Genomic DNA, 23,546 nt, shown 5'->3' with positions numbered 1-23,546 from the left:
TGTCCTCAAGACTAAGTCTAATGGAGACAGCCAGGGTCTTATGGACATTTGTAAGAGTTACATCAGGCAGGTGACTCTTTCTGGTATGTTATTTTGCACTGCCCCAATAGAGCCCAAACCTCTCAGACTAATCAGTACTTCTCTTTTGAAAGTCTGTCTATGATTAGAACTTATTTTTAATACTCTAATAATAGTTAACCTGGATTCTACCAATGCAACATCACTGGCCATGTGTTTGGTCTGGCATTTCCCTTTCAATAGTGTGTACTTCTTATATAAGTTCATTGATTTTTATTTGTCTTAAAATAAAACAGAGACATTGTTTTGAGAGTTAAGTAGTCATAAGTGGCTTATAACAAAAAGGTATTTCCTGCCCCTGTCCCTCCAAACCTCTACTCCAGAAGCAACCACTTTCAATTTGTTTTAGCTATTTTTCCTAGCACTTACACATTTCCATTTTTGTAAGGAATTTGTATCTAATGTTATCGTTTGATTAGTCAACTTCAGACTTTATTTATTGACTTCCTGTTATGGAAGATAAGGATTTAGTTATGAAATATTAGGATCCCCTCTGCTTTCTCTCCCCCATACATTCAATATTATAATATTTGTTAAATCAAAATATATTTAGGTTGTTATGCCTATTCATAGCTGAGCATTTCAGTCTAGTGAGATTGTGTTCTCTTTCTGTCTGCCCTAAAGTTAATAACTGCCTGGTTCTGTTTGCTTACTTTTCCTTGTACTTTTCCAAATTCTTCCTTCAGCACTCAGTAGCCTATCGGTAAAGTTTTCCCCCATCTCAACACATCAAAAATCTATCAGTTTCAAGTTGTTTCTAATTGAACTGCTTACTCTCTAGACCTGCAGTCCAGCTGCCATCCCAGTGTTTCCTCCTTTTTTATCCCAGGAATTGCCTTTGCCTATTTCTTGGGTTGGATATGTTTTCTGGATCTCATTTGTGTACATTTTCTTGGTTTACTTCATTATTTAGGTGGAGCACATCCTAAAAAAGAGTGCAGAGGAAGTAAATTGCTTGAAAATTTGTTTTTATTCTACCCTGACATTTGATTGTAGGCACGTTATATGTAGAATTCCAGAATCTAAGTATTTTTTTATGTTTATTTATTTTTGAGAGAGAGCGAGTGAGCAGGGGAGGGGCAGAGAGAGAGGGAGACAGAGGTTCAAAAGTGGGCTGCATGCTAACAGCAGAGAGCCCCTTGCAGGGCTTGAACTTACAAACCAGGAGATCATAACCTGAGCTGAAGTTGGACACTTAACTGGCTGAGCTACCCAGGGGCCCCCAGAATCTAAGCATTTTTATTTCAGATTTATTTCAGGGGGTATATTGGTTTCCTATGGCTGATATAATAAATCACTGCAAACTTGGTGGTTTAAAACAACGGAAATTTATTCTTTCACAGTTCTAGAGGCCAGAAGTCTAAAATCACCCACAAAACAGTCTGGCAGTTCCTAGACTTACCACGTGACCCAGCATTTCTGCTCCTAGGCATATATACTCAGTAGAAATGAAAAAAAAATCTACATAAAAATTGGTACACGAACGTTCAATCGCAGTATTATTCATAATAGCCAAAAAATAGATACAACCCAAATGTCCATTCTTTCACAGTTCTGGAGGCCAGAAGTCTGAAGTCAAATTCACGGGGTCAAAATCAAGTGTCTGCAAGGCCAGCTCCTCTGGAAGTTCTAGAGGAGAATCTGTTCCTTGTGCCTTCTAGCTTCTGGTGGCTGCTAGCGTTCCTTGACTTATGGCATATCACTCCAATCTCTGCCTCAGTGCCTTTTTTCTCTTCTGTGTCAAATCTCCTTCTGACTCTCTCTTGTAAGAATACATGTGATTACATTTAGGGCTTACCTGGGTAATCAGGGATAGTCTTCCCACATCAAGATTCTTTTTTTTTTTTTTTAATTTTTTTTAATGTTTTTTATTTATTTTTGGGACAGAGAGAGACAGAGCATGAACGGGCGGGAGAGGGGCAGAGAGAGAGGGAGACACAGAATCGGAAACAGGCTCCAGGCTCCGAGCCATCAGCCCAGAGCCTGACGCGGGGCTCGAACTCACGGACCGCGAGATCGTGACCTGGCTGAAGTCGGACGCTTAACCGACTGCGCCACCCAGGCGCCCCTCACATCAAGATTCTTAACCACATTTGCAAAGTCCTTTTTTTGCTGTATAAGGTAACATTCACAAGGATTAGGAAGCGATGTCTTTTAGGGAGTCATTCAACCTACTACAGGAAAGAGGTCATAAAAATATTTATTCTGACGCTGTGCTGTTAAGTGTCTTAGTCTGTGCTGGTAAAGACGCTGCATTTATTTATATTCTAGTGGATTAAAAAAGAGCTTTCATTAGCGACTAAAAAAACTAAAGCAAGGGGCGCCAAGATGACTCAGTTGGTTAAGCACCCGACTTCAGCTCAGACCATGATCTCATGGTTCGTGGATTCGAGCCCCACGTCAGGCTCTGTGCTGACAGCTCAGAGCCTGGAGCCTGCTTCGGATTCTGTGTCTCCCTCTCTCTGCCCCTCCCTTGCTCCCACTCTGTTTCTCTCTCTCTCTCAAAAATAAATAAACATTAAAAAAAAAAAAAAACTAAAGCAAAAACCCCAAGTAAGACTAAATGTAGCTATATTTTGTTCTCTATCAAAAGTGAAGATTTTTCTTCCTGTGTGCTGTCATTCTAGCACCATGCGCTGCCCTGTCTAGCTGTCAGTGGTTTTATCGCAGATCCTGTTTTTATCCATCAGAAATACAATCGTCCAATATTTGTATAATTGTCAGGGTTATATAATTGTTTAGATACTTGTGGGAAGTCATAAAACAAAACTAGAATAGGAGATAGTGATTATTCATTAATTGCACTTATTAATCACTTCAGAAATCACTGCATTTTGAGCTTTGAAAAACTTTTACTGATTAATCATTATTTATTCCACAATTAATATTTATCCTACAATCTATAATTTGATCTATAATCAGTAATCATTCCAAAAATACTGCTAAAATCTTGATGTGGAGATACTACCCTTTTCAGATTGGCTTCTTTCATTTAATAATATGCATTTCAGTGGTTTTGGCAAAAAAAAAATTAATATAGACACAAACCCTTCACAAAAATTAACTCAAAATGGACTGTAGATGTAAAGGTAAAACATAAAACTACAAAACTCCTAGAAGGCTACACAGGAAAAAGTCTAGATGACTCTAGATTTGGTGATGACTTTTTAGATACAACACCAAAGGCACAATCAATGAAAGAAATAATCAGTAAGCTGGACTTCATTAAAACTAAAATTATCTGCTCTGTGAAAGACACTGTCAAGATAATGAAAAGATAAGCCACAGATTGGGAGAAAATATTAGCAAAAGACATTTTTGGGCTATTATACAAAAGATGCAAAGAACATTTAAAACTCAAAAATGAGAAAACAACCTGATTATAAAATGGGCCCACACCAATAGGACTCTTTTCACAATGTATACAGATATCAAATCATCACATTGCACACTTTTTTATAAAGATTGTCTTTTTAAGTAATCTACACCCAATGTGGGGCTTAAACTCACAACCCTGAGATCAAGAGTCACCTGCTCCACTGACTGAGCCAGCCAGGTGCCCCCCCCATTATACACTTTCACTATATTCTAATTTTATTTGTCAATTATACCTCAATAAATCTGGGGTGGGGGTACAAATGGGTCAAAGACCTTAACAGAGACCTGACCAAAGAAGATATACAGAATATACAGATGGCAAATAAGCATGTGAAAAGATGTTCAACATCACGTCATCAGGTAAATGCAAATTGAAACAACAATGAGATACTCTACACACCTATTAGAATGACCAAAATCCAAAACACTGACAACACCAAATGCTAGTAAAAGCAATAGGAACTTTCATTCATTGCTGGTGGGAATGCAAAATTATACAACCACTTTGGTTGTTTCCCACAAAACTAAAGATATTCTTACCATACAATCCAGCAATCATGCTCCCTGGTATTTACCCAAAGGAGTTGAAATTTTATGTTCACTCAAAAACCTGCACACAATGTTGAGCAGCTTTTTTCATAATTGCCAAAATTATGGAAGCTACCACTATATCCTTCAGCAGGTGAAGGAATAAATAATGTGTGGTACCTCCAAACAATAGAATATTTATCAGCACTAAGAATAAATGAACAATTAGGCTGTGAAAAGACATGGAAGAAACTGAAATGCATATTATTAAAAGAAAGAATCCGATCTGAAAAGGCTATATACTATATGATACTAACTATATGATATTCTGGAAAAAGCAAAATTATGGAGACAGTAAAAAAGATCGGTGGCTGCCAGGGGTTGGGGGAAGGAGGTATGAATAGGCAGAGCACAGAGGATTTTTAGGGCAGTGAAAATACTGTGTACTATAGTATAATGGTGGATATATGTCATTATACATTTGTCCAAACCCATAGAATGTACACTACCAAGAGTGAGCCCTAATGTAAACTAACAACTTGGGTAATAATGATGTAGGTTCAATGTAGGTTCATCAATTGTAATAAATTGATGGTGGGGGAATATTGATAATTTTGGGAGGGTATGCATGTGTGGTAGCAGGAGTATATGCAGGTGCCTCTGGATGGCTCAGTCGGTTGAGCATCCGCCTTTGGCTCAGGTCATGATCTCACGGTTTGTGAGTTTGAGCCCCACCTCGGGCTCACTAGTGTTAGCACAGAGCCCTCTTTGGATCATCTGTCCCCGTTTCTCTCTCTGCCCATCCCCACTGCGTGTGCACATTCTATCTCAAAAATAAATAAAACATTTAAATAAATAAAATCTTTATAGGGGCGCATGGGTGGCTCAGTGGGTTAAGGGGCTGCCTCTTAACTTCGGTTCAGGTCATGATCTCTCAGTTCATGAGACTGAGCCCCATGTCAGGCTCTGTGCTGACAGCGTGAAGCCTGCTTGGGATTCTCTCTTTCCCTCTCTCTGCCCCTCCCCACTCCTACTCTCTCTCTCTCTCAGAATAAGTACATAAATATTAAAAAAATAAAATCTTTATAAAAATTAAAAATAAATATAAATAAACCCTTGGGGAAAATTATTCTAATTATTTCACAGAGCTTTATTCTTTTTTTTTAATTTTTTAAAAATGTTTATTTATTTTTGACAGAGAGAGAGAGAGAGACAGAGCATGAATGGAGGAGGGGCAGAGAGAGAGGGAAACACAGAATCCGAAGAAGGCTCCAGGCTCTGAGCTGTCAGCACAGAGCCCCATGCAGGGCTGGAACTCACAGACTGCGAGATCATGATCTGAGCGGAAGTTGGACGCTCAACCTACTGAGCCACCCAGGCGCCCCTCACAGAGCTTTATTCTTACTTTGATAACAAAGAAAAGCATTTTTAATGAGCATCCTACTCTCTTAGTGCAGAACTGTATTTTATTGAAATGTAAATTTGTGTTTTGTTCTCCCTGTATTTCCTTCCAAGCAGGTAGGTAGGCGTTTTTGAATAATTGAAGGATTACTGCCGGACTTTCTATTTGAAGCCTTTTGGAAAATATTAGTAATCTGGAGAAATTAGTGTTTTATATAACCCACCAGCTCCATAGCATTTCTATTTTCAAAAGTATTAGTTTATATGTATGATTATTACTAAAATTTTATATCTTTAAAACTTACCCTAATAATTATTATAGCAGATGTGATTTTGCAACCAAAAACATGGGTGGTTTGTATAAGAAATAAAACATATTAAATATGACTCTGAGTTCTTCCACCTGGAAGCTTCAGTCTTGATTACTATTGCCAATCCTTCATACATTCACAGTCTGGGATATAAAGGGGTCCAAGGGTTTCACACAGAGAAAAACGTGTGGGGAGAACCTTCCAGGTTTTGATTTATACAGGTTACTTTTGAGCTGCCAATTTGTGTACAGCTATAAGTATTCCCTGAAGACCCGGAGCTCTGTAGCCTCTGTGCCACCATTAGGGCGAGGGCATTTCTGTCCCAGAATTTTTTTTAATGTTTATATGTTTACGTATTTATTTTGAGAGAGAGAGAGAGAGAGAGAGAACATGAGCAGGGAGGGGAGAGGCAGAGAGAAAGAATCCCAAGCAAGCTCCTTGGTGTCAGGGCAGAACATGACTGGGGGGCTCGAACCCATTGATCATGACCTGGGCCGAAATCAAGCATCAGATGCTTAACTGACTGAGCCACCCAGGCACCCCATGCCCCAGAGTTTTTAAAAACGGTGTTTTCTAGTTTCTGCTGCTGAGAAGTCCAAAGCCATTCCGATTCCTGATCATTTGTATGTGGCCTCTTTTTTTTTTTTTTTTTTTCTTTCTGGAACCTTAAGCAATCTCCTCTTTCCCTTCAGTGTGCTGAAATTCTGCAGTGACATGCCTTGGTGTATGTCTATTTTCACCTATTGGGCTGAGCATTTGATGAATTCTTTCAATCTTGCCATTCCTTTCCTTCAGTTGTGGGAAGTATTTTTAAATTACTCATTGAACATTTCTACTTGTTGTCTCTGTTCTTCCTTTCTGGAATTCCTGTGTGTGGATAATAGATTTCCACAACCTAATCATTACCACTATTAATGTTTTGATGTACTTCTTTCCAATTATATACAAGCATATTTTTAATCATTAAGATCATAATTCAATGCATAATTTTGCGCCCTGAATTTTTATTTAACCTAAGCATTATTCCAAGCCCCTCATACACATTTTTATTTGTGTGATATTTTAAGGCTCTGGAACAACATCTATGCAAATCTCTGCTAAACAGTTGAGGAGCACTTTACTTTAGCTATCTTTTTCATAGTTGCCAGAATCATGTCAGGTTCTGGCTGTGGTTATGAATGCCAGAGAGAACAAATGGTGTATCTGCATGTCCTTATAAGCTGATGGGAAAAACACAGTCCGTGAGCTGCTCATAAGCCTATTTAAAAAATCCCAAAATGTTTAGGTACAGAGTTCCCCAAATCCAAATTTGGTTTGCTGTAGTGTTCTAATAGTAGAGTCTCAGTAGCAAAGGTTGGTTACAAGACAACAGGAAAGAAGAGGGTTCCAGTTCTCTGGCCTTCTGGTAGATCTCAGATAACGCCAGACTCTCCTCTCCCAATGCTTTGCAACTGATATTTCCACTGTGTGGAGTCTTTTCCCTCACCTGTTCCTATAACTTGCTCCCTCTTACCTTTCAAGTTACAACTTAAATGTCACTTCCTCAGAGGAAATATCCCCTTTCCCCAACCACTCTATCTGAGGTAGCCCCCCAAACTCTTTCATAAAACTCAATTTCTTTCTTTCCACACATAACAAAAGAAGATGTTGACGTTTTACTCTCCAGGTTTTACTATTTCTTGGCTGAACCTCAGAACCCTTCCCTAGAGACCAAAGACGTCCAGGAGAATTAGGGTTCTTACAGCAGGAAAGCAAAGAGAAAAGGGAATATTCAGTGTTTGTAACTTTCAAACTAGGCTTTTAAGGGAAAGCCATGAGAAGAGTCTGAAGCAAGACAATGACATAAGGAGAAGAGATGACTGCCCCTTCATGACTTTCAAATTCTAGTTGAGAAACTCCTGGCTGGAACATTAAAGGGAATTAGGAAGGAGCTGATAGAGGTTAGGGGAGAGGGAGAGAGAGAGAGAGAGAGAGAGAGAGAGAGAGAGAGAGAGAGAGAGGAAATTCTAGGAGAGGTTCTGGTGGAGAGTTAGGCCATGAGAAGGGCCACAGAAGCTCTTTATTGACAGCTGCCTATGCAGCCCAAACACCAAACCCTCCGCTCTGAGTTTTTGCCGATCTCCCACCTAAACTGTCCCATGTGCACACTCCTATTGTCAACAGCTCGGGACACGAATTAACCCCCTTAATACAGCTGGTGAGATCTTTGCCACCTCCTCCCACCCATGGACAGTAGTGATGATGGAGGAAAAGTCCAGAACTATTACTTGGGTACAGCTAGACAGCAGGAAAACCCACTCTGGTTACCCTCATTTTATTTTAATCATATTGTGTAATTATTTTATATACGTATTAGTTTACTTGTTTCTTTCCCTCACTATAATGTAAACTCCACTAGAAACTTGGTTGCTCTTTCCTCATGTATCCTTAACATATAAAGCAAGGTGAGGGGGGGTGCCTGGGGGCTCAGTCAGTTAAGCATCCTACTCTTTATTTCTGCTCAGGTCATGATCTCACAGTTCGTGGGATCGAACCCCATGTCGGACTTTGTGCTGACAATGCAGAGCCTGCTTGGGATCCTCTGTCTCTCTCTCTCTCTGCCCTTCCCCCACTTGCGAGCATTTTCTCTCTCTTTCTCTCTTAAAATAAATAAGTAAACTTAAAAAATATAAATCAAGGTATGGGGGCGCCTGGGTGGCTCAGTAGGTTAAGCGTCCGGCTTCAGCTTAGGTCGTGATCTCATGGTTTGTGAGTTCGAGTCCCGCGTCGGGCTCTGTGCTGACAGCTCGGAGCCTGGAGCCTGCTTCAGATTCTGTGTCTCCCTCTCTCTCTGCCCCTCCCCGACTTGTGTTCTGTCTCTGTCTCTCAAAAATAAATAAATGTAAAAAAAAAAAAAGGTAAATCACTTATATATAAACATTTTATTTAAAAAATTCATGTTGGGGGTGGCTGGGTGGCTTAGTCAGTTAAGTCTTGATTTTGGCTCAGATCGTGATCTCAGGGTTTGTGAATTCAAGCCCTGAATGCAGCTCTGTGCTGACAGTGCAGAGCCTGCTTGGGATTCTGTCTCCTTCTCTCTCTGCCCCTCCCCTGCTTGTGCTCTGTCTCTCAAAATAAATAAATAAACATTTAAATTTTTTAAATTTTATTTATTTATTTTGAAAGTGAGAAATTGTATGTGCCTGCATGCTCCTGTGTGCGAGGGGGTGTAGGGGAAGAGAGAGAGGGAGAAAGAGAATCCCAAGGAGGCTGTATGCTGTCAGTGCAGAGCCTGACACAGGGCTCAGACAGACAAACCATGAGATCATGACCTGAGCCCAAATCAAGAGTCGGACACTTAATCAACTGAGCCACCTAGATGCCCCTAAATAAATAAATGTTACAAAAAATTCATGTTGCTTTTAGGTGTTTTATTACCATAGTCCTTTATTTAAAACTAACATACATTATAAAATTTTTTTTTTAAGTAGGCTCCATGCCCAATGTGGGGTTTGAACTCACAACCCTGAGATTAAGAGTCACTGACTGAGCCACTGGAGCCCCTAAAACTTTTTATCATAGAAAACTTCAAACATACACAAAAGCAAATAGAATAGCATAATAACCTTCCCAACCCAGCTTTCATTATCCAACTTCAATAATCATCAGTTCATGGCCAATAATATTGTTGAATCTATTGTTTCCTCTCTCCCTCATTGTCTACTGAATTATCTGAACTGACTCCCAGGCATTGTATTATTTCAGTATATATCTCAACTCTAAAAACAAACAAACAAACAAACAAACAAAAAAAACCCCACAGCCATTAACATACCACCAGAAGTAACATAATCATTTAATATCAAATATCTACACACTATTCTTACTTTTACTGATTGTCTCATAAATGTTTCTTTTTCATAATAGGTTTGTTCAGGAGTCAAATAAAAACCACATATATCATTTGGTTAATATGTCTTTTTTTTTTGTTTTGCATTTTTAAATATTATGTATATATTTTAAAATATTTGTTGGAGTACCTGGGTACCTGGTTAAGCATCCAACTTCAGCACAGGTCACGATCTTGTGGTTCAGGAGTTCGAGCCTGGATTTGGGCTCTGTGCTGACAGCTCAGAGCCTGGAGCCTGCTTTGGATTCTGTGTGTCCCTCTCTCTCTCTGTCCCTCCCCTACTTGTACTTTCTCTCTCTCTCAAACATAAATAAACATTTTTTAATTATGTTAGTCCATTTTATTTATTTTAAAAAATTGTTTTTAACATTTATTTATTTTTGAGACAGAGAGAGACAGAGCATGAACAGGGCAGGGTCAGAGAGAGAGGGAGACACAGAATCCGAAACAGGCTCCAGGCTCTGAGCTGTCAGCACCGAGCCCGATGCGGGGCTTGAACTCACGGACCGCGAGATCATGACCTGAGCTGAAGTAGGACGCTTAACCGACTGAGGCACCCAGGCCCCCCTATGTTAGCCCATTTTAGAAATGTCTATTTATTTGTTTGAGAGAGAAAGACAGAGGGAGCTGAGTGGGGAGGAGGCAAAGAGAGAGAGAGAGAGAGAGAGTATTCCAAGAAGGCTTCACACTGTCAGCCCAGAGCCTGACTTAGGGCTCGATCTCACAAACTGTGAGATCAGGGCCCAAGCTGAAACCAAGAGCTGGAGGCTTAACCGACTGAGCCATTCAGGTGCCTCTAAATATTATCTTTTGAGGGACATCTGGGTGGCTCAGTCAGTTACGTGTCTGACTTTGGCTCAGGTCATGATCTCACAGTTCGTGGGTTCGAGCCCTATGTCAGGCTCTGTACTGACAGCTCAGAGCCTGGAGCCTGCTTTGGATTCTGTGTGTGTGTCTCTCTCTCTGCCCCTCCCCCACTTGTGCTTTCTCTCTCTCTCTCTCTCTCTCTCAAAAATGAACATTAAAAACATTTAAATATGATGGGCATTGAGGAGGGCACTTGTTGGGATGAGCACTGGGTGTTGTATGTAAGTGATGAACCATGGGAATCTACCCCAAAACCAAGAGCACACTGTACACACTGCATGTTAGCCAATTTGACAATAAATTATATTTTAAAAATTCAAACAATAAAAAACATAAAAATAAAAACATTTAAGTATTATCTTTTGAAGGTTTTTTTGAAGTGCTACAAACAGAAAAGTGAATAAATCGTAAGTATACAGCTCAATTTATTTTCAAAAACTGAATACACCCACTTAGAAACATACTTGAGAAGCCCCCTTTATTCTCCCTAACCACTAGCCTGACTTCTAGTACTATACTGTGGATTAGTTTTGCCTGATTTTCAATTTTATATAAATGGACTTATATAGTAAATACTCTTTTGGATCTGTCTTCTTTCACCATGTTTGTGAGATTCAGCCATATTTTTAGTTTTTGTTTGTTCACTTTCATTGCTGTATAGTATTCCATTGTGTGATTATTCCCCAATTTATTTTTCCTGTGCATTTTACTGTTGATGGGCATTTGGACTGTTTCCAGTTTGGGACTATTATTGATTGTGCTACTGTGAACATTCTAGAACATGTATTTTTATGGATGCATGTTCACATTTCTGTTGCCTATATAGCTAGAAGTTGAATTGCTAGATCATAGCATATGCATATATGCAGCTTTAATAGATACTACCAAATAGTTTTCCATGGCCTATTTGCCCTCATGCCATTGTCATGTCAATTACTATAGCTTAATAATAACTCTTAATACTTGCTACTGTAAGTGTTCCAGATTCTTCTTCCATTGGGTCTTCCCGACCCTTTTCATTTTCATATAAAAGTTAATAAACAGCTTATCATAACTTGTCAATTCTAAGTCCCCTTTAATTCATAGGTTTCTCCTTTCTCTCTTATTTTGCAATTCAGGTCATTTTTCCTGTAGTGTTCCAAACATTCTAAATTTTGCTGACAGTATCCTTATGGTGTGATTTAGCATGTCTATTCCCTGTATTTCCTATGAAAGGTAGTTATATCTAGAGGCTTAATCAGATTCAGGAAACATGCAATTGACGAGTGTTAACTAAGCACTATGCTGGCTGCCAGGTGAGATACAAAAATGTCTAAGACATCATTCCAAGTCTACTTCTTACAAGCGTGGAAAGTTAAAATTCGAATAAGTGCCTTTAGAGAAAGGTGACCTACTGTGGCAGCTCAGATCAGAGTGATTACTTTCAATTAGGGTATGTGAGGAATGGAAATGAGGGAAAGTTTTGTAAAGGCAACACTATTTCAACTGGGCTTGGAAGCTGCTAGACAACTGACAAGTTAGTATTGTTGTAAGCATTAATTAGCTGTGATAGCTGTGTGAATTGCAGTTAGTAGAGGGCGGGGGTAGAAGCTGGAAAGGTGGGGTACTCAGTTGAGTGGTGGCCCCCAAAATATGTGTCCATGTCCTCATCCCAGGAACCTGTGTTACATTATATGGAAAAAAAGTATCTTTGCAGATGTAATCAAGTTAGGGATGAGATGAGATAATCCTGGATTACGTGATTGTGCCCTAAATCCAAAGACAAGTGTCCTTATAAAAGACAGAAGAAAAGACACACAGAGGATAAAGCAATGTGAAGATGGAGGCAGAGATTAAAGTGATGTGGCCATAAGTCAAGGAAACTGGCATCCACAAGAAACTGGAAGAGGCAAAGAATGGATTCTCCCCTAATATCCTTTGTAGGGAGTGCAGTCCTGACAATATCTTGATTTTGGACTTCTGGCCTGCAGACTGTGAGAGAATACATTTCTGTTGTTTTAAGCCACTAACTTTGTGATAATTTGTTATCTCAGCCACAGGACACTAATACAGGTGGGGTGAGGCTAGAATGTAATATTGTGGAATTTTACCCTATTTTGCACTTCCTCATCTCTGATACCTCAGTTTGCATCCATCCAACGTTTGCCTTTAGCTGAAACGATTAAAAAAGATCCCTGTACCTCCTTAACGAAGCATCCGCTTAATTAAGGGAACCTCCTCCCGAATTCCCATTTGAAACAATAATAGGATTGAAAGCACTGTTTTTGGCAGCAGACTTCCATCTGCCACATCAGAGACCTAAAGGTACTTAAGCTTGGGAGTCACTATCCCTAATTGCACTCTGCCTTAAAGACCCTTGTAAAATGGAAATGTAATGGAAAGTCAAATCCCTAACAACTATTAGATTGTTCTTGGACGCACAGCTCCGTAAAGCCATCAGGGAAAAAAGTCTTGTGTTATAAATAATGACTAAAGTACACTGGCAATGGTAGTACTACTATACATACGTGTAGTGTTGTGTTAATACAGCAGTAATGCAGAGTAGGAGTTTCTACTCCGGATTTGAAAGGCCACGAAAACCTTTTTTTCGCTGTTGCGGGTCCCATCTCCCCCTGGCTCTTGGAGGAGCTGCTAACTCCCCCTCAGGGTCCGCATCGCGCTCTAGAGGGAGCCCGCGGGCCGCGCGCCGCCTGGTCCGCGGGCTTCTTTCTAACACCTGCACTGCCCAGGGCGAAAGCCAATGGGGGCGACTCCGCAAACATGGCTCGTTGTGCTCCTACTGTATTCGTGAGACCCTGCCCCTTACAAACACTTAAGCCAGATACACCTCGCCGCCCTCCCATCTCGTCCCTGTGTGACCCAGCCGGGACACCCCGGCCTGGGAAAGCCTGGTTGCCGGGCTCCCGCAGCTCCCGGCCCAGACTCCGTCCCGCCCGCTGGCTCAGGCCGGGGACGCCTGCTGTCCCCGCCGCCGCCCCCGCCCTGCCGGGTTCCAGGCAAAACCCGGAGCGCCGGCCGCTCGGCTGCTCCCGGGAAGCGGCGCGGCGGACTGAGCATGCGCAGTGGGCAGGGCCGGCTCCCGGCGCCAGAAGGAAGCGTCCGCGGTGCTCCCGGCGGCTGCGCTGGGGTATGCGGTACCGGTTAGCGTGGCTGCTGCACTCCGCGCGGCCCAGCACCTTCCGCTCCGTCGTCGGCGCCCGCCTGCCGCCCCCGGAGCGCCTCTGTGGGTAAGCGGAGCGGAGCGACCGGGCCCCCGGGGCCCGCGGGTCACGGTGGTTTGGAGCTCGGGTTGCAAAGTGGTGATTCAGCACTTAAAGCCGCCGCCGCCGCCCCTCACGCCGCCAGTCCCGCCGGCCTGGGGCCCGGACGCCCGCGCAGAGGCCGCTCCGGGGCCCGGAAGGGCGGCCGGCCGGGCGGGAGCGAGGGGCCTTGCCGGGAGAGGAGGGCGCCACTGGGGCGGGTGAGGGCGGACGGGGGCTGTGACCCGGGGTCACGGGGCGTGTGTCACAAGTGCTGGGGGCGCGGGGCGCGGACGGAGTCACCCCGGCCCGCTCCCGGAGCCGTGCGGTGCCGCGCCACTCTCCGGGGAGTCTGCCTGTGAGAGGCAGGAAGCCGAGTCCAACTGCCCCTGGCTATGGGGTAAAGGAATCCCAGTCCAGGGAGACCGCTTCTTACCCTCCTCTCAGCCCTGCTTTTTTTCCATGAGAACGGAGTTTCCACTACTATATGGAAATGCCTGCGTCGGGCACCGTAAAAGTTTGCCTGCCTGCGCCTTAGTGAGTAGATGGGTGTTGGATTTCCAGTCCCGGGGAATTCGGGAGCCGAAGGATACCTAGGGATCCATCAAAACAGCTCCATTGTTTTACACCTGAGACAACCGAGGCCCAGAGAGATTGTGTGATTTCCCAATTGCAGGGCTTGTGGCAAAAACCAGGATGGGGACGCGGGTGTTTTTTTGCCATCCGGTGGCGTGCTCTCTCCACTTCGCTGCTCCGTGTATACTAGAAATACATTGATTGCCCTGTCGCGAACGCTGAATCCCTTTTACTGTGAACAGAGGGGAATCGGCAAAGATGGGCAGTATTGTCTTGCCCTACTTAGATGTATCATTTGAGCTCCTCTGTTTTTTTTTTTTAAATATCTAGGACCTACTAAGTGCGAGGCACTGTGATAGACCTGTGTAAGTATGTAGTCTGCTTTCCAAGGAACTTTGACTTCGTTTGAGCAGATTGAGATGCCAAGAGAATATATAGCCAGCTAAAAAGCATGTGTTTGGCTGGGGTCAGAAGATGGGCAGTACGGACAGTGCGTGCTTTGGGAGCATAGTGCAGGGCAGAGATAGAGGAGGGGGTCTGGCCTTTGAAGGAAAAGCAGAAAGTGTGGAGGGTGGACGGTGGTGGGTGTAATCAGCCTAGGCGTGCAGGGGTTGGGGGTGGGGGATGGACAGTGAGCAGATTAGGCTAGTTGGAGCCTTAGAGAATTTCTTTGGGGCAATTAGGAGACAAGTCTTGTATTATAAAAGTGGGATAATGCTAGCCTGGGCTTTGAATTTTAGTTGGGCTTTTTCAGTGCATAGTTTAGGGAGCCGCTAAGAGTTTTTGAGGTGGGGAGTGATCTAATGAAACTGCTAATTTAGGAAATTAGTTTGGTGGCTGTGTGCAGGCTGTAAGTGAGTGGAGAGACCTGAAGCAGAGAAACTGGTTGGGACTTAGTCTTTCCCTACTGAAGTAGGATGGTAGTAATGGTGCCTGATGGAAATGAAAAATCTGTGAAACCTGTTTTCCCTCCTCTTTTCCCCCACTATTTGCAAAATCCACTACAACAAGCATAAATTAGATCCCTGAGTTTAGAGAAAGAAGTGGGAGTGGTGAGCAGAGGCAGAGTACTTCCACAGGCTTTCTTCAGGTCAGGATTTTTTTCGGTATCTAATTTGTTGCTAATAGGCTATGTTTAGCTCCATATTCTCCAGTGTACAGAATTTGGGATTAAAAAAATTTTTTTTAAGTATTTTATTTTTTATTTATTATTATTATTTTTTAATGAATTCATTTTTGATGCGTTCCTGTCTTTATTTTTTTAATTTTTTTTTAATATTTATTTTTGAGAGAGTGAGACAGAGCACAAGTGGGGGAGGGGCAGAGAGAGAGTGGGGGGCAGAGAATCTGAAGCAGGCTCCAGGCTCTGAGCTGTCAGCACAGAGCCTGATGCGGGGCTCGAACTCATGGACCGCAAGATCATGACCTGAGCCGAAGTTGGCTGCCCAACCAACTGAGCCACCCAGGCGCCCCAAGTATTTTGTTTTTTAGAGAGTAAGCTGGGGAGGGGGGGAGGGGAGGAGAGAGAATCTTAAGCAGGCTCCATGCTCAGCACACAGAGCCCGACGTGGAGCTCAGTCCCACAACCTTGGGATCATGACCTGAGCAGAAATCAAGAGTCAGATGTTCAACTGACTGAGCCACCCAAGTGCCCCTTAAAGATTTATTTTAAACTAATCTGTACACCCAGCAGTGGGTCTTGAACTCACAAACCTGAGTCAGGGGTCACATGCTCTACCGACTGAGCCAGCCAGGCACCCAGAATTTGGGATTTTAAAGAAATCATCAATTTGAAGTTTTATACAACAAAGAGGTTTGTATGTTCTATTTACAATCCAGTTTTCTTTGTGGTTTTCTCCGACTGCTCTTCAGTTTCATTGATGAAATTCAGGGCATGGGTTGAACTGCCAGAGCTTCAAGATAAGGTTGTTCTCAGAGAAGGAAATTCAGGAGATTCAAAGGTAATGAATGAGATCAACATCTAGACAGCTCTACAGTAAAAATTAGCAGTTGAGACTAGTAAGGAAAATACAGGAAAATCAAAGGGATTGGGGTGTAGTTATAAGAAGGAAAGTACTAACATCTGAAGCTGCCACATATTCAAAATCTTAAGGTAATCGATTCTGTACATAGTAGGGAGATGTATTAACAGAGATGTTTACAGGGCTGTTTACTGCAAGAGACATGGGATTTAACCCATGTCTGTCTGGTGCCAGAGCCTGCGTTCTTAACTGTTATGTTATACTGCCTTTGCCAGTGTTGAGGCATTCATTCCCTGTTCTAACCTCTTGAGAAAGAGATGGTCTGAAAGCATTTGTATAAGATCAATTCATTTAAAAAGCAGTCTCATTGTCCCCTGTTTAGCCATATTGGATAACTTGGAGTTGTGATTATCTCGGGGAACCTGGAGGTAATAGGCCAGTGCCTGGCAGCTACTTGAAACACCTGTACATTGGTCATCTCACTTTGCAGGCTGCTCTACTTTGCATTGCTCTGTTCTGTGGGCATAGGTAACAGTGTGCCATATGGGACTAGCTATTAAGATCGTGGCTTTTACTTTTTTTTTTTTTTTTTTAAGTGGTACAACCACTGTGTGTGTGTGTATGTATGTAAGCATGCAAACTAGCTCTCCGCCCACCATGAGGCTTGAACTCAGAACTCTGAGATCAAGAGTTGAAGGCTCTACTGTCTGGGCCAGCCAGGTGCCCCCAGGCTTTTATTTTACTTTTAACCAGAAAAAAATGTTTGTTTGTTTTTTAAATTTTTTTTTTCAACGTTTTTTATTTATTTTTGGGACAGAGAGAGACAGAGCATGAACGGGGGAGGGGCAGAGAGAGAGGGAGACACAGAATCGGAAACAGGCTCCAGGCTCCGAGCCATCAGCCCAGAGCCTGACGCGGGGCTCGAACTCACGGACCGCGAGATCGTGACCTGGCTGAAGTCGGACGCTTAACCGACTGCGCCACCCAGGCGCCCCGAAAAAAATGTTTTTTAATGGTCTAAAAGGAAAAGATGCCTTTGAGTATCTTTAATTAGCATTAGCCCAAACCGTAGACAGTAAAATGTTACATTCTGTCTATCTGCCTTTAAGGTTAGGGATAACCTTACCAGGGAGTAAGTAGTGTGGGGAGCAGAAATTCAACATACGTTTTTTAAAACAATTGATTTCCTTTCTATTTTTCTTTAAAAATTTTTTTTAACGTTTTATTTTAATATTTGAGAGAGAGAGTGCGAACAGGGGAGGGGCAGAGAGATGGAGACAATCTGAAGCAAGCTCCAGGCTTTGAGCTGTCAGCACAGAGCCCGATGCAGGGCTCAAACTCACGAACCGCAGGATCATGAGCAGTGAGATCATGACCCGAGCCAAAGTCGGATGCTTGACTGAGCCACCTGGGCGCCCCCTCCTTTCTATTTTTATATTGGTATTTTAGATCTCCTAGAGAGGTCCCTAGATGATCAACCTACCTTTCAGTCAGGGTGACAAGGCTAAAGCATTTTCCTTTTACAGGGGTAGATACCTTAAGGGGTAGATCCTTCAGGTATGCTGGGTTCTGGAGACTTGGTAGGCATTACTAAGTTTTTCTTGAGTCAGCCCTCACTCTTCTCTTTTCCTTTAGCATTATTTGAGTATCTATTTTGTAGTGATCATTCACTACAGTGTGCTCAGCACTGGGCCGGAGGGGGGGTGGTTTGCAAAGCAAGTCAGTGATAAATTCTGTCCTCAAGAAACTTTCAGTCAAATAATTCCACTTCTTATGACCTTTTACTATACATGTCCACTCTTGTTTTCTATTGCCTCTTTCAATTCGTTTTGAAAAGCAGCTCAGTATTTTTATTACAGTACTCTTTTCAAAGTGGGACTTAGAGAGGCATCTGGGTGGCTCAGTCAGTTGGGCCTCTGTCTCTTGATTTCTGTTGGGGTCATGATCCCAGCGTTGTGGAATTGAGCCCCGAGTTGGACTCTGTGCGGAGTGTGGAGCCTGCTTAAGATATTCTCTCTCTCTCCCCCTCCCTCTCTCCCTCTCCCCCTTCCCCCTTCCTCCTCCTCCTCCTCCTCCTCCTCCTCCTCCTCCTCCTCCTCCTCTTCCTCCTCCTCTTCCTCTCTCCTGTGTGCACTCTCTCTTTCTCTCTCTTAAAAAAAAAAAAGTGGGACTTAAGAAACTCTTGTACCATTAAAAGCTATAAAAGCTTTTATGACTCCCAAAGAACTGTATAGTTTCTCTTTGCCCATTAAAAAGTGTGTAACTGTTAAAAAAAAAAAAAAAAAATGGCACTCACAAGCTGCTCCCTGAGGGGAAGGTATCATACTTTGCTTGACATACTTATTATATGAATGAATGAATGGTCTTTTTTGAAAACCAGTTTTCTCTGTTGATTTCCCTAGTTTTGCAAATATTGAGGTTAATCATTTAAAAACTTTTTTTTTTTTTAATTTCTTTTTAGAGAGAGAGCATGAGTCGGGGCGGGGGGGTGGGGGGGGAGAGAGAGAGAGAGAGAATATGAATGAATGAGAATCCTAAGCAGTCTCACACTCAGCGTGGAGCCCGACTTGGGGCTGGATCTCAGGACCCTGGGATTGTGACCCGAGCCAAAATTGAGAGTTGACTGCTCAACTTACTGAGTCACCCAGGCACCCTGATGTTAATCATTTTCTTAGTTTAGCTTGAAAATTGGAGTAGTCTTTGCATCTATTTTTCTCTCACTGTCTGTTCTGAAGACCAAACTCTTTTGAGTCTTTCATCCTCAAGTTTCTTGGAGTACACTTAATCTTCCAACCACCATGCTAGTTAAGGCCATGACTATCTTCCCTGACATCTCACATCTACAAATTCTAGATACGTATTTTTTTAATTCCAGTATAGTTAACATACAGGGTTATATTTCAGTTGTACAGTATAGTGATTCAACAATTCTATACATTAGTCAGAGCTCATCATGATAAATGTACTCTTAATCCCCTTCACCTATTTCACCTCTTCTACCTCCCCTCTGGCAACCACCAGTTCTCTATATTTAAGAGTCGGGTTTTTGGTCCTTTTTTACCTTTGTTTTCTTAAATTCCACATATGAGTGAAATCATATGGTATTTGTCTTTCTCTTATTTCATTTAGCGTTATACCCTCTAGATCCATCTGTTTTTGCATATGGCAGGATTTCATTCTTTTTTTTATGGCTGAGTAATATTCCATTGTATGTACGTGTGTGTGTGTGTGTCTTAATCCTTTCATCTGTGGATGGATACTTGGGTTGCTTCCATATCTTGACTGTTGTAATCACTGCTGCAATAAATAAACATAGGGGTGCATATAGCTCTATAACTGATTTTTTCCAGGCTCCTGTCTCCCTACCAGTTGATCCTTATCTGATTCATTCTAACCTACCACTTTCCCCATGCCATTGTCTTGCTTGGACACCACCAGTCGTTCTGCGCTATTTCAAGATCAAGTCCAAACTTCTTGACCCAGCATTTAAGCATCTCATAGGCAGGCCCTAGCCTAACTTTTCAACCTAAATTTCCTCTTCTCTAGTCAGACCCACCAATTTACTGTGTCTTGTACATGAGGTGTTCATTCTCAATTCTAGAATGGCCTTCTCTCTCTCTTTCTCTCTCTTTTTTTAATATATTTTGAGAGAGACAGTGCATGGGGGAGGGGTAGACTGGGGGGGGGGTGGTGGAGAGAGAGAGAAAGAGAGAGAGAGAATATTCCAAATAGGCTTTGCAACTGTCAAGAGCACTGTCCAAGAGCTGGACACTTAACCAACTGAGCCACCCACGCGCCCCTCTCTTTTCTTTCTTTTCCGTCATTCTTTTTTAGACCTTATTAAGGTCACACCATTGTCTTTCCTTTTTCTAAACTTAATGATTTATTCAAGATTTTGAAACATTTATTTGACACTTAACCATATACTACCTTATATATATATTTTTACTTTTAATTAATATCATACATGGAAGAGTATATAGGATTGTTGTAGACTCTGGGTCTGGAATTCTTTTTTGTCCCGCAGGAAAGCAGTACACAGGATTAAAAATGCGAGAGATGGCCAATGTTGGGGGGAAGACAACCCGATTAAGGGTCCTTGCTCCGTTTTTATTAGGATCAGAAGGCTTACAAACACGGTGATGAATGTGCACAAAGAGACAATGAAACTGTGAACATTAATTCATGGGCGTGAGGGAAAGGAGGTTTTGAAGATATGTGGTGTTAGGGGTTTGGGTTAATACAAAACAAAATCTTGGCGCTGGGTAGCGGGCAGCCAGGGGGAAGGTTGTTTACAGCAGATGTGAGGCACCACCTCTGTTTACCTGAACTGGTCTAGGGGACAAGAAAGAGCATGCTCCCTCAGGGTAAACAAGGCACTTTTCTTTTGCTAATTAGCTCCACTCTGGGCAACTTCTCCGCAGTGGTCTATAGCTCTGTTTACCTGTTTACCTAATTTGGTCCTTCCTTCCTGTGAAAGCTTTCTGCTATAGTACTAAGTTGGGGGGCATTTCTGCCTTGAATACGTAATCTTGTTTATCTCATATACCTTTGTTCTATACTGGGGCCTTTGCCTCGCCTTACCTATACCTATTTACCTGATCTTGTTTACCCAAACTTGGGTGTGAACATCCTATGGCTTTCTAATTCTTTGTGTTTTGTTAATCCATCAGTGCAGGCTCAGGGAATTGGTAAGCTTATTCCCCACATAGGATAAAGAAGAATAACAAAATAAACATCTGTGTACCTACCATCTAGTTTAGGAAATAGAACATTTCCAGTAACTTTGAAGTTCTCTGTGCTCACCTCCCTGGTTGCAACCTTTTCCCTCCCTTGGAGAGGTGATGTTATCCTGTATTTAGATAATAATACCATTGATTTTCTTTATACTTTATTAATCTGAATATAGTCTTAAACAGTATACTTTTTAGTTTTTTCTGCATTTGACCTTAATAGAAAATTTTCTTCTCTGAGTTTTTTTTTTCATTTAACATTGTTTCGAGATCCATGTAGATGTATACATTCACTGCTGAATGGCAGTCTTATGTGACTATGCCACTAATTATTTTTCTGTTCTGTTGTTTATGGAGATTTGGGTTGTTTTGATCTATTTATTTTTTTCTATCACAAATAATCCGTGTCGTTGGTGTGCCCAGTACCCAATCTTTGGACATCTCTACCTACTCAATTAGGGTTCTCATTCAGTCACTTTGTTTTAAATATTATTTATATATGCTTTGTTCACTGTGCAGCCATGAGCCACATGTGCTTTTAAATGCAAATCAATGAAAATTAACAATTCAGTTTTTCAGTCATCCTAGCTGCATTTCAAATCGTATGTGGCTCTTGGCTACTGTATGGGGCAGAGCAGTTACAGAACGATTAACATCACAGATATTTTGTGAAACCCTCCTGATCTGTATTCTGAGAGTTCCCAAATGTATCTCTTTCCCCTGAATTTCAGATTTAGGTAATAATCTTCCAATTCAACATTTCCCTTCAATGGCCAATATATTTCTTAAACTTACCACGTTCAAAACCTGCTCCTCCCACCATCTTCTCCCTCATACCAGTAACACCTCTGTTCTTCCACTTGTTTAGGCTAACAACTTGGAGTCATCCTTAACTCCTTTCTTGTTTTCATATCCCTCATCAGTCAGCATATACATCTGGATTCAAACCACTTCTGATTGCCACCACCCTGGTTCTAATCACACTCTTTTACCCAGACACTATAATAGCCTCTTAATCAGTTTCCTTGCTTCTTCACTTTCCTGTCTATGTATGGCTTGTTCTTTTCACCACAGGTAGCATGATCTTTTTGAAATCCAAGTTCTATATCTTTGCTAGTAAATGCTTAAAACCTTGCAGTTGATCTCCATTTTGCTTATATTTTTTTTTTAATTAAAAAAAATTTTAATTTATTTTTGAGAGAAAGAGCATGAGGGGGAGAGGGGCAGAGAGAGAGAGGAAGACACAGAATCTGATGCAGGTTCCAGGCTCTGAGCTGTCATCACCGAGCCTGATGCAGGGCTCGAACTCATGAACCACAAGTTCATGACCTGAGCCAAAGACAAATACTTAACCGACCGAGCCGCCCAGGCACCCCAATTTTGCTCATATTTAAAGAAAACATCCTTATAATAGCCAAGAAGGCCCCACGGGACCTGGCCTCCCATCACTTCTCTGATCTTGTTTCCAAAATAATCATTCTCGCCCCATTCCAAGTCACACTGGTCTGTTTACTTGACTTGGTCTTAGATTATTTGCACTGCTTCCCCTCTGCTCACAAAGGGATATCACAAAGGGTTTCACAGAGAACATAGGGTTTGGGTAAATGTCTTTGAAGGAAATAATGAAATTTGGGTGAACAGAGAAGGGGAAGAGAGGATATTTTAGAAGGAATAGTGTTAGTAAAAGCTTAGAAGTAGGAAAATTCACAATATAATCAAAGGACAGTAGATTTTATCCTATAGGAAGTGGAGAGTCTCAAATGCTTTTAAGAAGTGCAGTCACATATGAAAGCTATGTTTTTCTGATGATTAATCTGGCTGTTTTTTGGAAGCACAGTTGAAATGCAGTCAGAGACTGATAAAGGATAAAGATGTCCAAACAAGGAAAGGAGAGTGCAGAGGATTGTGTGAAAGATTTTAGCAGCTTTGATTGGGTATGGGGGAAACGGAGGAACCCAAGAGGCCTAAGGTGTTGGGCCTGAATGACTTTGAGATTGGTGCTGAGATGAGGCTTGAGTAGGAGGGGCCACCAGGGGAGGGAAGCTCTTGCGGGAGACATTCACCTCCAGGCAGTGGGAAGAAGTCCAGTTAGGTGAAATGTTGATACTGCATGGTGGGTGGCTGGTGTTCTAAAGGCATGCCAAGAGGACAGGTTGTTCAGCTGCAGTGGTGGGGCTAGCATTTCAGAGCTAGCTGTTAATCATCAGGAAGTTAGGTGACTCAGAGCCCCTCAGGGCAGTGGACAAGACTGAGTAGTCCTTAAATACCCAGGACCAAAATGGTGATCTAGGTTGTAAATTGGTAGTTAAGGAAAGAGTTCAGTTTGAAGATCAGAACCAGGTTGATAAGTCCTGAACTGGAGTGACTTAAATTTCCTGTTTAAGGATAAGAAATAGGTCCAGAGCCTAGAACAAGACTAAGCTGCGGTGGAAGCTAAGTAGGCTTAGTTGTGAAACTCTCAATGCTGCTGTTAATGTGAACCATGGAAGATTTAGTAGCTAATATTTATTGAGTGCCTCTTATGTGTTTCGCCTTCTATTTGGAGCTTCCCATATGTTTAATGG

The 23,546-nt window shown here is 42.1% G+C and overlaps 1 protein-coding gene across 4 annotated transcripts in view; it reads left to right on the top strand.

The window, feature by feature from the left end:
* IDE (insulin degrading enzyme) overlaps positions 1-23,546 on the top strand; it is a 155,368-nt gene that overhangs the window by 27,864 nt on the left and 103,958 nt on the right. Inside the window, exon 1 of one of the 4 annotated variants that reach the window (XM_058697168.1) lies at positions 13,511-13,679. The exons of 1 other annotated variant lie outside the window; for it this stretch is intronic. In XM_058697168.1, coding sequence (XP_058553151.1) covers positions 13,582-13,679 — 98 coding nt within the window. In that variant the 5' untranslated portion in view covers positions 13,511-13,581. Of the gene's footprint in view, positions 1-13,510; positions 13,680-14,024; positions 14,229-23,546 lie in introns of those variants that run through there. 2 more of the 4 variants (XM_058697167.1, XM_058697169.1) reach the window with 2 other exon arrangements.

The sequence above is a fragment of the Neofelis nebulosa genome, chromosome 13 (assembly GCF_028018385.1).
Source record: "Neofelis nebulosa isolate mNeoNeb1 chromosome 13, mNeoNeb1.pri, whole genome shotgun sequence".
NCBI lineage: Eukaryota > Metazoa > Chordata > Mammalia > Carnivora > Felidae > Neofelis > Neofelis nebulosa.
This window is presented reverse-complemented; position numbering and strand designations above follow the sequence as displayed.